A 14,211-nucleotide genomic window follows, 5' to 3' on the forward strand; every position below is an offset into this window, starting at 1 on the left:
TATATTAAAAGAGACATCCTCCTTTAGGAAGGAAGGGGGAGGAACCCACACACAGAAGCACAATTACAGCTCCCAATTCTTTTGCAAGGAAAAAAATACAAACACCCCCCACTTCCCAATTCAGTTCACAAAACCCCAGAACACCCATACTTTAGCTTTTATGAAACACCAGATTTCTACTAAAGATCAATCTATTGCCTTTAATCTTTTTTAGCAACTTTTTTAGACTACTATGAACAAAATCTGGAAACCAGTACCTTTTTTGGAATTCATTCACAAATGAATGCTATATTTACTTTTCGTTAAAGAAACAGCATTCACATTCACTAAAAGTTTAGTCTAGTTACTGTAAACAAAATGCACTCTACCACCAACAGCCAATTTTTCCTGTCATGGCCATTAAGACTAAAATTAGCTATACTGCCTTATATTATTCTTTTCTTAATTTTTAGAATCCTCAAGGCAAACTTTTTTTTTTTTTTTTATTTTCTAGGAATTTCACATGAATTTTGCTTTCAAGAATTCTGAACCATTCATTCCTTTTTGCATGCCAGTCTTCTGTCATTAATGAGGGTACAGATAAAGGTAACTTGAACCATTCCAAAAATGTCACCAATTGGCTGACCAGGTCTGGGGGAAGTGGGGGAGGATGACAACACATGGTGGTTTCATTTGGGGATGGGGAGGGTGGAACTGGGTACTTTGGGACTTCCCAGTCTCCACCTCACCGAGGCTTAGAAAAGACTCATTGGAAAGCTGTTCAAGTACCTTGCAATGCCACAGAGATATGTGCATGCTGGGTACAACCTGTAGGGCAGGGCTGGCTGCAAGAGTGCAGCACAGCAGGCCAGGAACAATCAAAAGTTGCTTGCAGAAATTAAAAACTAGCATTTTAAACTTGATGCACTTCCGCAGCAAGCCCAGAGCATACCCAGAAGAGGCAGTGTATTAGATGGCCAGCTCACCCAACGTCTGTATAGATCAGGCACTTTAGTGGGACTTTTCTGGCACTTTTATCTAATAGCCAATTGACTCAGCTTTAGATAAAAGCCCTGCTGAAGCGCCTGATCTATACAGACACTGCGGAGCTGGATCAAAGTAACATGCAGCTTCTTTCAGTAAAGCTCGGGGTTTGTTTGGGGTTTTTTTTAGACATCTGCAAGCAGCCTAACAGGCTATTCCACTTCACACTGGCTGCCAATTCCATGCTCATTCTCTTCTATGAAGTGTGCATTATACAACAGCTTTGTTCAAGCCCCCCCACAGGTGTTAACAGGCACAATCATCCACCCAGCACAAGTAGGGGGCCACAAAGCTGCCCTCCTCCGGCACCTGACTACACCCCCCTTCCAAATAAGCCTGGGACCCCCCCAACAGGGAAGTGAAACTGCCATGGAGGCTTTCTGCTTCCCCACCCCTACAGACTGTGGTCTCTGTGGGCAATAGATCTTTGGGCAGAGTCCTAGCTGCATCCCAAAGCAGTCCTGCACAGGTTTTGGAATGGGAGGGACGGGGGGCAGTGAGGAACAGTGCAGTTTGGGATACCTGGATGATTGGCCAGACATTACGTATGTAATGTTCCATGTCTGGACATAATAGAACTGGTTCAAGGACTGGCTCAAAACAGTATCAGATTTTCCTGCTGTGATTTTGAAACGTTCCAGGAAAGGTAAACTGGTCTGCAGTAGCGTGCACGTCTAGACTCTTGGGGGTTTAGTGCAATACTGAGAATGTTCCAAATACATCTGTCCATACACCGAGGGAAGCTGAACTAGAAAAAGTAAACATGCGTAAGCCAAAATTGCCAAGAAGGATTTTCAGAAGTGGTCAGTATTGGCCTAAACTCCACTCCACATAGAAATCAACCACCGTCTTCAATGGGGATAGCATTAGACCAATACACAGCACTTTTGTAGTCTTGCCCATATTTTACAGAAGATAGTGGAAAAAGAATTGTAAAAAGTCAGAAGCAGTACCTGTTTTGCATCCTCCTTTAAGGTCGGCTTTGATAGTGCCTTGAACTGTTTATTTGCACAAGGACAATTTGCTTTTATTCCCCATTTTGTTCTTACAGAGTGAACAATGTCGCCAACATCATAGAGAGCTAAAACGATAAATCATTAATGAACTCATAGCTAAAGCAAGTGTAAATGATATCAAGAATTCAACAATATTGCATATGCCACAATTCAAAGATAAAGAAGAAACAAGCATCTGCAGAACAGATTTATCTGCACAGCTCTAGTTTTACAACTTCTATTTAAACTACCAAAGAAACACTAACATGCCAACTGCAGTTATCTGCATAAAATGCAAGACAAAACTTGTACAGCCAGACTGCAAATATGGTTTTTGACCATTTACCAGCATGTATTACTCAAATCACTACCTTATTCAAGTATCTATTAAAGACCAAACCCAATGCTCATGAAGTCTGACTTCCCAGGCATTGAATCAGGCCCTATAATTTGCAAACAGAAAGCTTAGTATTCTTGCACACGCTTCCATAAATAATTACAATACCTTTTCCAGGAATTATCTGTGTAGGCATTAGACTCTCCGGTTCATGCAACTGACCCTTCACACATTTAAACCAGTTGAATGTCTCAGATACACCATCTGAAAGCAAATTAACATGCTGACTGACTGTTTAATAAGAAAAAAAAAACCACACACACACACACACACACCCCTACCCCAAACCAACACCCCCATTTCTTCTTTCAGTAAAATACAGATTACACATTTATAAAATGATTTCCATTAAGTCCCTTCTTCCATTAAACTTAACTGTTCAAAACACAAGTTTTCTTTAAAGAGAATAATGTTACCTTGATGTAAGCTTTTCTTTTTCATCCGATAACAATCCACGCATACTACAAAACCACACTTGGGACAAACCCAGTGAAGGTTGAAAATTGTTGTGTCACAGACATCACACATTTCTCGAACTCCATGGACAGCACGCTTCCAGGCTACCTGCTCTGAGGTAAGTGACAGTAAAAATATAAGTTAGTATGTTAGACATAATGGAATAGTTGTCTATAGTTTAGTTCCTGTGACCATGCTTGATTTCAGTAGTGCAACACAAGCTAGCACTGTCATATCAAGTGGCAATCAACGGATCCATGGTCTCAGTTTCCTAGCTGTGCCTAGCTATCTCTCTGTCCATCCTTCTGTGCCACCCTGTATTAGCTGCTGGCTACCTCTGTATTATGAAGGTATCAGGGTACCTAGTTATGAAGTTGCACCCCTTGCTTTAGTCACACCTGAATTCCAATTGAATCATTTGCAATTTTTAGGATGTGAGAATAAAATCAAGATTCTTAACATGCAGGCCCAATTCCTGTAAGACAAAACTTTTAACTCAGTGCTTCAACACCAAATCACTTTTTATAATCAAAGTCAGACTAGGAGGCCACTGGATCCAAAGCAGTTTCTCAGCCTCTAATCAAATAATTAAAAGATTCCCTCCCCACTTTTTATTTAATTCCATTAAGTCAGTGGTATTTAAAGAAAAACAACAACATACACCCCCCCCACAATGCAACCTTAAAGCAGGCGATTTGCAAAACTTGCTGATCATTGCAGATACTTGGCATAATATACCTTTAAGCTACTCCTCTCTTTGAGCAAGAAAGTAAATGACACCTATGCCTATGAATGGCAAATCTCATGACAAGAGACTGAGCACAGAAATGGCTGCCATGGCATTATTATACTTGTACATAAGTGACCTGAAAAAGAAAGGTCCAGGATAGGAAGGATTGGCACTTGTCAAAACTTTCTCACACCCCTGAGGAAGAATTCATAAGCCCACAACTGGGTTTAAAACAGCTTGAGTTTTCAACATGCGTAATAAATGTTTAGCAAAATGAGCGATTTGTGAAGCTAGTTCCAAAAGAAAGAAAACAACTTTCAATCGCATCATTTCATCACGTTCTGCGTGCACCTCAAACTGGGGAGTTTTAAACCACTGCCAACGTAGACTTAAGAATCAATACAAAGTTTGGTTCCTGTCTCTCAACCTGGAAGGTCAGGTTTCTGTAGCTACTGCTGGAATCGATACCAGAAGTCTCATCAATTGCAGAAGGTGCAGGATAATGCCGTGATCCTAAAGAGATTAGATAAGACCCTCAAAGAGTCTAAACAGGACCTGCTTCAGAAACTGAAAATACACCTTAAGTCCAAATCCATGCTAGTTTTAGAACACAAATATAAATCCCAGAGAGGCCGATTAGTAGACAGAGGACAAGCAAGGCTGTTAAGAGTACCAAATATATGGTGATGACATCCATATATAAAACATACAAAAGAAGCCAGGCAACCATTCTCCTATACTTCTTATTACACAAAGATAACTACAGGGGGAAGAACCGCCCCGCACACGCGCAGTTTAACTGCAATTCTACCCTGAAGAGCTACTGTGTAGAAACTAATGGAGTCCCTTGTTTTTGCTTTTTTCAAACTGAAAGTATGCTGATGGTGCAATAAAAACATTTCCAGGCTAGGTTATCACTTGAACTCTCTTTTCATTGCTACACCTCCCAGGAGGTCATGCAAGTGAACCCGACTGAAACTTAAACTATTTTATGGGGACTTGATCCTGCCCCACTGAGGTCAAGTAGCCAGCATGGAACTCAATAAGCAAGATTCAGACTTGATGCACAAGAAAAGGACACCACTCCATTCAGCCATGCAGGTCCAGCATGGCTATTCATCACTAAGTTGGAAAGCCTGCCTGATTATACACAGGCAACAGGTAAATATAGAGCATGGAAAGCACCTTTTACCTTCTGCACTTCTAGTCTCTCTCTGGAACAGGAGGGGTTGTCAGACCAATTCAGAGTAAGAGTACAGGAACCATTTTGTTTCTTTTCAGCAAAGGGAATTTAGAACGCCTGAATGATGATTAGGGTTCATAAATACTGTATAGTTGCATCCATAAGGCTAGTAGTACTGCTTCCCTCTACCACAGTCACACAATCCCTTTCCATGAAGGATGGAAAGATTTATTTTAAAAGTCCTTTATTTTGTTCTACAAAAGCGTTATTCTTACTGTGTGGTTCTATAGTAGACATGAACTCCTTTTCAGATATCACCAGCTGGCAGAAGTGGTCTCCAATGTTGGCCAAAACATACTTTGCAGTGTCCAGATCTAGACCCATAACGTTTTTTGACAGTGGCAGCCACAAGCCAATAGCCTCGGGGTCATATTTGTTGGGAGTTAAGAAACCTGCTTCACGTAACAAACCATGTTTATTAAACTGAAGCCTGGAAAAGGGGAAGACAACCACATACTCTATTAGTTCATTTTCATTCATTTTGATCAGCATGTTAATTTGTGCATTCATATTAACCAACAATGCTAAGCAGTTCAATGATTACTATTAATCAGTATCAACTGCTCACTACTGTAACAGTTTAGTGTAATTAAACCCTGATAGTTTGGAAAGAAATACAGAACGTTAGTTTTTGCTTGGATCTTAAGAATAAAAAGCAACAGGTCTCAAGTAGGTTTGCAAAAATATGACCCTTTAAGGCTGTAAGAAAAAGAGACTGTTCATTGTACTAAATGCCAGAATGTGTGCACTGTTAACTCAAACCTAACCTAAACAAAATAGAATATTCCTAAACTAATGAAATGTAATCACAACTTGAATTGAAAGAAGCCCAACAGAAACAATTAACCCTTACTTTCCAACTTATACCTTATTCAGATTTTCCTGTAGGAAGTTCAGAATAAATGCCGTTAAAACTACCAACAAGAAAGAAAATCAGACTGCTTATTTTGAAACAATTCATATGCCCCATACATGAAACAGTTCGAAGACAGCTGCTTCTGAAGTAAAGTGACAATTTCCAATGCAGATTTTGTACAATGGAGGAAATCCTTGCTCTCAAGTCCCTTGCCAAAAAGCTTTACCTATGAAACACATTTTTCCATAGCACCACAATACTTTTCCATGTGTGCAGAAAGACTGAACAAGACCTCTTTTTTAAAGGTCTAATTGACAAGACTTCTAAAACAACTCATATTATGGGCAAGACAAGCAAGCATGGTTTGATTTTTTTACCACGGTCTCACATTAGACAGGTAACGTTGCAACATATTAAAAAGCTGCCATTCAGACATAAAACCACAGGTTAAAAAAATATTGCTCTTAAAGTCCTTTGCTGTTATGTTGCCCTTTTCCCTTGCTTCCTCTTTCTGTTGCCCCTCCCCTGTAGCTGTCAGGGCTATATTTCTGCCACTACACATCCAGAAAAAAAGTCAATACTTTGTAACACAGTGGGAGAATTCTCCATCCCAACGTTTCTCTGGGATCTCCTGACAAAGAGTGTTTGTGCCCAAAAGCTTACGAAGAACTTTTTCCAACTATTTAGTTGATCTAATAAAAGATATCACACCTACCCAAAGAACCTTGCCTGCCTACGTCCTTAGACCAACACAGCTACAACCTATAACCCTGCAAAATCAGCCCTAGTCTCATAAAACCCATTTGCAGAACATCATACACATGCATAAAAATTCAACTCACCTCCTGAAGTGAAAGAATCTGCAGAAGACAGTGGAGTCTCTTTGCTCTTTGTTTTTCCGGTAGCTGTCCAGGCGACATTCCCGGCACTTATGCAAGTGAGGTGCAATGTTATTGCAGGAACCATCCTGTAAAAATGCTTCCCCACTTTGTTGCAGCTTCTTAACTTTACTGGCATCTGCCAGAATTGACTTGCGAACAATTACTGCAGGAAAAGCAGGTGCAGATTGTGAATCCGAATGACTAAAAAAAATGCGTTCACATGCTTGCCTGCCTTATACATTTCTGCTAAGTTCTCTACTTGAGCTGAAAAATCAAAAATTTTACACTGAGTTTCATAAATTCGTAGAAGCTAGGGTTGAAAGGGACCTCAACAGATCATTGAGTCCAAGAGTTGATCAAAGAGCATAAGCATCTTTAGAAGAGTTACTGGCACCGTTACAGGCTCACTTTTTCTACAGCTATACGATTTACCCCTTCCTGAATAACTAAACCCCAAGATGTCAGACTTTTTTTTTTTTTTTTTTTTAAGTGTACTTAACTGCATGAAGTGTTAATTAAAGCACCACCTGCTAATTTCAGTCTGAAAATGCCTCTTAGCAATATGAGCCAGCCTATTTCTGTTACTGCCCTCCCTCTGCTTGCCACCAACACACACTTCAGATACTACAATTCAGCATTTTACTGCAGAGCAGCCTAGAACTTGTTTCCACAGAATTTAGTAGTATTGCTGCAGAACTTGGTTCCCACTGTGTTATGGAGGATCTAAGACCTAGTTATGCCTATTTTAACTTTTGCAACCCTTCTTCCCAATCTTATTTCTTATGCATATAAAAAGAATTGTGTTCCAGTTATGAATACAAGTCTGGTGACGAGCTTTTTTCCTACAGACATGCAGATACAGCTTTACTCAATTTCTAGATTGTGTTATTTAAAATAACTTTTGGGAACCCTAATCTTATTATTTGATCTTCTCTTCCAAAAATGAAACAGGCATTTAGTCAAGAAGTCAAACAAAAATTGTTGTCATGTAATTAGTCATCCAGAAAGCACATTTTTCTGAAAGGTCTAATTTTAAATATTAGACATCTATGCTGGTACCTAAGCTTAGATATACTTACTATTATCCTGGACTTTACTGGCGATTCCATTCAAAATCCCTTCATTTTCATTTCCCTCGTACAGAAATTCACTACAGTCTCCTTTAATTGCGGAACAAACAGATGAAGAATTTTCTGCCTTGGTTGCCTTGCAACTGTTCTGCAATTTAACTCCAGGCTCAGTAAAAGGGACAGAATGGGCATCTGATGTTGAGGGATTACAATCAAAAAATTTCTGAAGTTCAGAAGTTCCACTGGTCCTTGACGTTGACCTGGAAGAGCTATTAAGATGCTGTGTTGGTTTTACAGAAACACACTGCTTTGGGGCACTGGTCATCGGATTCACAAAGGGTTCACATTTGCTTTTCAAGTCACTTGGTTTGCCATTGTGAGAGTCGGTCAAAGATGGAGATTCTGGGTTTGTCAAAGTGGTATGGATACCATTCTGATCATTAAGATTTTTAATTTGTTCTTTAGACAGAACCTCTGTGTGAAAGGCAGCTGGATCTTCTGTTGGCATTTTAACACTAGTATTAAGACTGGAAGGATGCGCTTCTGGTAGACTCTGTCTGCAGATGCTGAAATGTACAATATGCAATATTATTAAGATAGTAAGATATCCAAAAAAATCAAACCAATGACTACATCAGCCATCTTAAGCTACCATATTTTCCTCCCCAAAAGAATCACACAATGCCCAAAACAGCTGCTGAAAATTGTAATGCACAGTACATGTAAGAAATAAGCTAAGAACAATTTCTGCCAGATACGGACACAAGCGAAAGATCTGCACCTGACCCCGCAGGAACAGAACAAGCAGGCTCAGCTCCCTAGCTGCTGCTGCTACCCAGTTTCGTAGTTAGTACGGTCGGAAGGGACCTGAGCAGACCATCAAGTCCGACCCCCTGCCATGGCAGGAAAGAGTATTGGGGTCAAACCACCCCAGCAAGGTGTTCATCTTGCCTCCTCTGAAAGACCCCCAGGGTAGGAGCCAGCACCACTTCTCTTGGAAGCTGGTTCCAGATCCTAGCCGCCCTGACCGGGAAGTAGCGCCTCCTGATATCTAGCCTAAATCTACCCTCTGCCAGCTTGTGACCATTATTCCTGGTCACTCCTGGCAGTGCTTGGGGGAACAGGGACTCCCCCAAAGCCTGCTGGTCCCCTCTGACTAGTTTGTAACAGGCCACTAGATCCCCCTCAGCCTTCTCTTGTGGAGGCTGAACAGGTTCAGGTCCCACAGCCTGTCCTCGTAGGGCCTGTCTTGCTGCCCCCTGATCATGCAGGTGGCCCTGCTCTGGACCCTCTCCATGCTGCCCACAAGTGCAGTGCCCAGAACTGGACGCAGTACTCCAGCTGCGGCCTGACCAGTGTCGCATAGAGGTGGAGGATCACCTCTTTGGATCTGCTTGAGATGCATCTGTGGATGCATGACAAGGTGCAGTTGGCCTTCCTGACTGCATCCCCACACTGCTGACCCATGTTCATCTTGGCATCAGTGACGACTCCAAGATCCTTTTCTGCCTCTGCACTGATGACAAGTGAGTTCCTCAGCCTGTAGGTATGGTGCTGGTTCTTCCTCCCCAGGTGCATCACCTTGCACTTGTCAGTGTTGAATCCCATCCTATTCTCATCTGCCCACCCCTGTAACCTGTCTAGGTCCAATTGTAGCCTATTTCTTCCTTGTAGAGTGCTCACATCCCCTCACATCTTAGTGTCATCAGCAAATTTGAACAGTGTGCTTTTTACCACCTCGTCCAAATCACTGATGAAGATTTCGAATAGTGCAGACCCAAGGACCGAGCCCTGGGGGACCCCACTGCCCACATCTCTCCAGGTCAAGAATGACCCGTTCACCACCACTCTCTGGGTGCGGCCCTCCAGCCAGCGGTGACCAAATTGACTGCGTAGGTGTTGACACCGCAGTCCCCCAGTTTTTAATAAGAACAGGGTGAGAGACAGTGTTGAAGGCCTTCCGAAAGTACAGAAAGACTATGTCCACTGCTACCCCTGCAGCTAAGGATTTGGTGACCTGGTCATAGAAGGCCACCAGGTTGGTCTGACAGGACCTGTCTCTAATGAACCCTTGTTCATTGCCCCTAAGCATAATCTCCCCTGCTGGCCCCTCATGGATATGCGCCAGAATAATTCTCTCAAAAAGCTTATCCAGGATTGAGGTAAGACTAACTGGCCTATAGTTCCCCAGGTCCTTCTTCCTCCCTTTTTTGAAGATGGAAACCACATTGGCCCTCTTCCAGTCCTCTGGCACCACACCAGAGCACCACGAGTGCTTGTACAGCCGTGCCGGGGTCCCGCAATGACCTCTGCTAATTCCCTCAGCACTCTGGGGTGGAGATCGTCCGGACCAGCTGAATTAAATACGTCCAGTCCCTCCAGAAGTTCCCTGACTAGATCCTCCCGGACCCTTGGCCTAGGTGTGCCTCCCCTGGGGTCTAAGGCGGGCCCAGTGGGAAGGTGGCTGTTCTGGTCCCTGCTCAGGAAAATGGAGGCAAAGAAGTTGTTATTTATGTTAGCTTTGTTGTTTGGTGTGACGACCAAATTTCCTAGTGTGTCTTGCAGGGGCCCCACATTACCCGGAACCTTCTTTTTGCCCCCTATGTATTTAAAAAAGGACTTCCTGTTGTCCTTGATCCGGGTAGCTAGTCCCAGTCCCATCTCTGCCTTCCTGACTGCCCCCCTGCATCTCCAAGCAACCGCAGTATAGTCCTCCCTGGTGACGGCCCCTCCCTGCCATTGGGTGTATGCCTCTCTTTAGCTAGGAGACATTCCTGGATGCTTATTACAAGGAAAGATCTTTTTCTCCTCATTCTGCCTTTCAAAAACAAGGTGTGTATTATAACCCAAGGTATGGTCTAAGTGAGAAAATATGGTATCCTTTGGAACCAGGGTTAAGGGCTGAAGAGAAACTTAAAATCACGGATTTTAGTAGATCAAAACAAACAAACATGCCCCTGAGAATTCAAAAGTTGCAGGTAAGACACAGCTTTAAACACACAAACAGGGAAGGTAACTGTGGGCACAACAGTCAAGTTCTCTCTCACACTGTTGCAGTGTGAAGGAGCTGCATACACAGAGGAACCAACCAAATCCAGCATATGCTTTAGCAGTTATTGAGCTCAATGAATAGTACAGGTATATTGTGTTAAACGACTAAATGGTACTGCAGGATCAAGTTTATAAAGGAGAGTGTGTGCTCCAGACAAAATGTGCTAACTGAGCAGAATGTAAGACTACCAGTACCGTAAACTTAGCTTGATTTTCAGATTTTAACCCTCCATCTCTGTTCTCATGCTAGATATCAACAGAACTAAACAGAAAGCTTCTTGAGCAAGTTGCAGATGACAAAAAACAGGGAAGGGTTGTGAGTACATTTGAGGACTAGAGCACAGAAGGATCTCAACAGATTGGAAAGCTGGGCTGAAGCTAACCAGGTGAAGTTCAGTGCTGACAAATGCAAGTTGCTGCTCCTTGGGAAGAATAATTAAAAATACAAACAAAATGGGTGACAACTTGCTGGATGGCAGCATTATGGATATGGGTGACTGGTACCTCCTGATCCTGGGGACCGACTGCTGACCATGGGAGAGGGCTAGTTCCCTCACCAGCCAATCACAAACCGGAAGTGCCGCTGGCACTTCTCTCAGCACCACCACAGTCTCAGGAGGAACACCAACCATTGCCCCCCCACTCCCCAGCCAGCAAATACTAATCTTGGGGGTGGGGGGGCATATGCCCCCTCCCCCCCAAACGCATTGCCTATGACTATGGAGAAGGATCTAGGAGTCTTGGCAAATCAGATTCAATAGTGTCTGCAGCTGCATCACATTACACAGAAGACAAATGTAGTTTTCGGGTGCATCAACAGAAGCATTAGGTACAAGACATGAGAGGTGATAATGCCTCTCCACTCATCACTGGTTAGACCTCATCTTGAATACTGTGTGCAGTTTTGGGTTCCACATTTTCTAAAAGGACACAGAAAAGTTGAGAGAGGATCCAGAAGCAGGTGACATGAACGATAGATCTTGGAAGGAGAGGCCGAAGGAGCCAAGACTGGTCAGCTTGTGGAAAAGGCACTTAAGAGAGGTCATGATAGTATTCTTCAAATACTTGAAAGGGCTGCCATAATAAAACAGAAAGAGAGAAGAGGGAAACCACCTTTTCTCTCATGCTGCAAAAAAACAGGGCATGGACCAGTGGCTTGAAGTTGCAGGAAATAGGTTTAGATTGGGTGTCAGGAAAAGCTTCTTCACTGTTAGAACAATTAGGCAGTGGAACAGATTGCCATGGGAAATTGTGGACTCATCACTGAAGGTGTTCAGTAAGAGGTTGGACAGGAATTGGTCAGGGATCATCTGGGTACAGTGATTCCTATTCCTATTATGGATATTTCTTATGCTTCTGGGCTTCTTCAAGCCACATGGGCTTGAAGAGAATCCCCACCATCCTGCTGCTACACCCATCAGGGGTTTTTAAAGCCTTCCTCAGAGGCATTGGGTGTTGGCTGCAGCCAAGACTCAACAAACTCAGTAGGGTGTGCCAATTCTCCTGCTGAGACTTAAATCTGGAGGTTTCTGAATAGAAGGTTTTGCCCCTTCACTCAGGGTCAGACTGATCGCCACACCTGAGGTCAGGAAGCAATTTTATCCTATGGTCAGATTGGGTTTTTATGTTCCTCTGTAGCAGGGGCTTGGCCCTCTTCCTTGCATCTCTCCAGCATATACCAACAACCTTTACAGTAGCAGGACATTGGTTGCCGTGATTCTCCTTCAGCCATGGCAGATTAGGGTGTTATTCATAGATGGTAAGGCCAGAAGGGATCTTGGAAGATCATCTGGTCCAGCCCCCTGCACCAAGCAGGAAAGATAACTGCAGGTCAGGTGACCCCAGCAAGGTGACTGTCTAGTCTCCTCTTGAAGATTTCTAGGGTAGGTGATTGCACCACATCTGGAAGGAGCTTATTCCACAGTCTGGACACCCGGACTGTGAAGAAGCTTTTCCTAATTTTGAACCTGAATACATCTTCCAAGAGTTTGTGGCCTTTACTCCTAGTTTTCCCCTTAGGTGCCCTAGTGAACAGTTCCTCACCAAGTCCTTCATGTACTCCCCTAATGTAGCGGTAAGCTGCTACTAGGTTCCCTCTCAGCCTTCAGCCTGAAAAAAGAAGAGTCCCAGATCCCTCAGGCTTTCCTCATATGGCTTGCCATATAAGACTCTCATCATACGGATGGCTCTTCTCTGGACTCTCTCAAACTTATCTACATCCTTGTTAAAGTGTGGTTCCCAAAACTGAATGCAGTACTCCAGCTGTGGTCTCACCAGTGTTGAGTACAGTGGAAGAATCGCTTGCTTGGTTTTGCTGGAGATGCATTGATTGATGCATGCCACAGTATTTTTTGCCCTACTGGCTACAGTATCTCACTGCTGGCCCATATTCACACTGTGGTCTATTATTACCCCCAGACCCCTTTCATTTGTGGTGCTAGTCAGTTTGGTGTCGCCAAGCCTGTAGGTGTGCTGCGGGGGTTCTTGTCCCAAGGGTGGAGCACTTCACATTTCTTGACATTGGGAGGATCAGAACCTGATGAAGTTCAATGTGCTAACCTGTCTATGTCTGCCTGTATCTGTAGCCAAACTTCGAACATGACCACGCTTCCCCGTAAGTTCATGTCCATGAACTTAGCCAGTAAGCTCTTCTGCCCAACATCAACACCTTTATTAATAATTTGGATGTGATGTCAGGGTTGACTGTAGTTTGGCTCAGAAGTTACACAAATAGATTTGTATAGGATGGCTTGGATAGCAAGAATCCCGCTTCAGGCAGGGTGCTGGACTAGATGACCTCTGGAGGTCCCTTTCAGCCCTACTTCTCTATGACTCTGTACACAGCTAATAATATCCAAATCACTTTCACGTGCCTATGTTGGCTCTTCGTAGCTATCAGGAATAAGATATGGTTTTAAAATCAGAAAAAAGTAGATTATGACCAAATACACTCAGAGAAAAAGTAGTCCAATTAAGACAATTCAAGTTTACTACAATCTGAATGTAGCTATCAACCTTCTGTGGCACAAGCAGCCCAGAACACCTGTATGAAGCCTGTTCTGCTGCATTACAAAGAGTCTTGTGGTTCAAGGCCCAGCCTCAGTCAGAAAATCAGAACTCTGTTTCAGGCTCTACATAGGCTTCCTATGTGAAATTGGGTAATTCAAGCCCTTTCCTATAACTTAATTCCCTTATTCATTACAAGAAATGAAAAGAGATGCTCTGATCAAAATTTTAAAAAACAAAACAAACCCTTTCATATAATGGTGGACTATAGAAGGTGTTGTCAAACTATGGTTTATTAAAGCCAGTCTTGTCTTTACAAACATTTAAATGCCAAAGAGCTGTAACAGTTGTTCCACCAGAGATTAAAAAAAATACTTACATCCACAATCTCTTATTTAAAGTGCCCTTGCCTTTCTTATAGCTTGAAAATTTTGAAAGTCAAGGGCCTCCCTGCCACCAAACTTCCCCATACCCGGGACTACCAAACCCTCACTCCATAGCAT

At 43.0% G+C, this 14,211-nt stretch overlaps 1 protein-coding gene across 1 annotated transcript in view; it reads right to left on the minus strand.

Annotated features, from left to right (window-relative positions):
* The window catches only part of KDM3A (lysine demethylase 3A), a 49,405-nt gene that overhangs the window by 21,295 nt on the left and 13,899 nt on the right, over positions 1-14,211 (minus strand). Inside the window, exons 10-15 of the mRNA XM_090035335.1 lie at positions 7,661-8,217; positions 6,543-6,744; positions 5,060-5,274; positions 2,832-2,984; positions 2,524-2,619; positions 1,977-2,104 (exon numbers count right to left, since the gene is read on the minus strand). Of these exons, the coding sequence (XP_089891461.1) occupies positions 1,977-2,104; positions 2,524-2,619; positions 2,832-2,984; positions 5,060-5,274; positions 6,543-6,744; positions 7,661-8,217 (1,351 nt within the window). The remainder of the gene's footprint in view (positions 1-1,976; positions 2,105-2,523; positions 2,620-2,831; positions 2,985-5,059; positions 5,275-6,542; positions 6,745-7,660; positions 8,218-14,211) is intronic.

The sequence above is a fragment of the Crocodylus siamensis genome, chromosome 2 (genome assembly GCF_052110815.1).
Source record: "Crocodylus siamensis isolate JL-2025a chromosome 2, ASM5211081v1, whole genome shotgun sequence".
NCBI lineage: Eukaryota > Metazoa > Chordata > Crocodylia > Crocodylidae > Crocodylus > Crocodylus siamensis.